The sequence below is a fragment of the Pseudomyrmex gracilis genome, unplaced genomic scaffold (assembly GCF_002006095.1).
Source record: "Pseudomyrmex gracilis isolate BER0280 unplaced genomic scaffold, ASM200609v1 scaffold_228, whole genome shotgun sequence".
Classification (NCBI taxonomy): Eukaryota; Metazoa; Arthropoda; class Insecta; order Hymenoptera; family Formicidae; genus Pseudomyrmex; species Pseudomyrmex gracilis.
The window spans coordinates 144,093-146,030 of NW_018020812.1; the positions used below are offsets into that span (position 1 = coordinate 144,093).

A 1,938-nucleotide genomic window follows, 5' to 3' on the forward strand; every position below is an offset into this window, starting at 1 on the left:
AAAAAAAAGTTATACCGTAATCGTCCCTGGCGTTAACGTTAGCTCCATGATTTAAAAGTAATTCAGCAATTTCTATTTTATTATTTTTAATCGCACAGTGAAGCAGATTTTTGATTGTGCCTTTCCGAGTTTCATTAACGTTGGCACCTCTGTCTATAAGCATCTTAACATCATCTACATGTCTTCTTATAACAGCAAAACGCAGTGGAGTAAAACCTGAAAATAAAGAGATATATGTAGAATTAATATAAACTCCATGTTTTAAGAGATGTTCATCAATCTGGAAACATTCTTTCTCAGCTTCAATATGAAAAGTTATACCGTCATCGTTACTGGCATTAACGTTAGCTCCATGATTTAAAAGTAATTCAGCAATTTCCATTACTCCATCTTCAATCGCATAGTGACTCGGAGTATTAACATTGACACCACAGTCTATAAGCATCTTAACAGTATCTACATGTAATCTTTGAAGAACAAGATGCAGTGGTGTATCACCTATAAAGGAAGAGATATATGTAGAATTAACTCTCCAATTAAACTCCATGTTTTAAAAGATGTTCATCAATCTGGAAACATCCTTTCTCAGCTTCAATATGAAAAGTTATACCGTTAATGGTACTGGCGTTAACGTTAGCTCCATGATTTAAAAGTAATTCAGCAATTTCTATTTTATTATTTTCAATCGCATAGTGAAGCGGAGTTTTGCCATTCGGACTTTGAACATTAACATAGACACCGCTGTGAAGAAGCATTTTAATATTATCTACATGTCCTTTTTGAACAGCAAACCACAGTGGTATAAAACCTGGTGTAAAGAAGAGATATATGTAAAATTAACATAAACTCCTTGTTTTTAAGAATGTTCATGAATCTGTAAATATCCTTTCTCAGCTGCAATCTAAAGTTATACCTGAAATGTCACTGGCATCAACGTTAGCTCCATGATTTAAAAGTAATTCAGCAATTTCCATTTCTTCATCTTCAATCGCATAGTGAAGCGGAGTTGTGCCTTCCCGAGTTTCAGCATTAACGTTAGCACCTCTGTCTATAAGCATCTTAACATTATCTACATGTCTTCTTTGAACAGCAAGACATAGTGGTGTAACATCTGAAAAGGAAGAGATATATGTAGAATTAACTCTCCAATTAAATTCCATGTTTTAAATTATGTTCATCAGTCTGTAAATATCCTTTCTCAACTGCAATATAAAAAAAAGTTATACCGTCATCATTACTGGCGTTAACGTTAGCTCCATGATTGAAAAGTAATTCAGCAATTTCCATTTTGTCATATTGAATTGCATAGTGAAGGGGAGTTGTGCCATACCAAGTTGTAGCATTAACGTCAGCACGTCTGTCTAGAAGCATCTTAACAATTTCTATGTCACCATTTATAACAGCAAAATGAAGTGGTGTATGATTAAATTTTCCAGTATTGCTGTTAACTTTAGAACCGTTTGTTAAAAGTAGTTTAATAATTTGTGTATGCTTATTCCTAATAGCATCACAAAGTAAAACATATCCTCCTGACCATGCTTGTGAATAAGATAGTCCAAAATAAGTAATTAGCTCCCTTGCTTCTTCTAGGTTTCCTTCACGAACTGCACATATTAATCTGTAGCTTGTATTATTATAGTCCATGGTTAAAATAGTGCTCAGGTTGCATCTGTTTTTCTCTAAAATCTCTCTTTAATGTTGTTTCTCTACTTAAGTTTTAGTTTTGGTTTTCCTATAATTTTATTTATATGTATTACAATTGTGAAATTTAAATCAAGAGGCACGGTAGTGCCTCGCGCCAAGTTCACGCGCAACGAAGTTGCGCTCGTACTGCGCGAGCACGCCGTGCCTCTTATACGCGAGATTGAGGTTTTTCAGTGGAGGGGAGATTTGTAATCAGCTATTTCTTCACAACGACTAAACCGATCGACTTCTTTT

General features: G+C 34.5%; 1 protein-coding gene across 1 annotated transcript in view; it reads right to left on the reverse strand.

Annotated features, from left to right (window-relative positions):
• LOC109858856 (ankyrin-1-like) overlaps nucleotides 1-1,739 on the reverse strand; it is a 9,183-nt gene extending 7,444 nt beyond the window's left edge. The window contains exons 1-5 of the mRNA XM_020436523.1: nucleotides 1,227-1,739; nucleotides 914-1,111; nucleotides 611-808; nucleotides 322-498; nucleotides 16-216 (exon numbers count right to left, since the gene is read on the reverse strand). Coding sequence (XP_020292112.1) covers nucleotides 16-216; nucleotides 322-498; nucleotides 611-808; nucleotides 914-1,111; nucleotides 1,227-1,644 — 1,192 coding nt within the window. The 5' untranslated portion in view covers nucleotides 1,645-1,739. The remainder of the gene's footprint in view (nucleotides 1-15; nucleotides 217-321; nucleotides 499-610; nucleotides 809-913; nucleotides 1,112-1,226) is intronic.
• Between the last annotated feature and the right edge of the window lie 199 nt (nucleotides 1,740-1,938).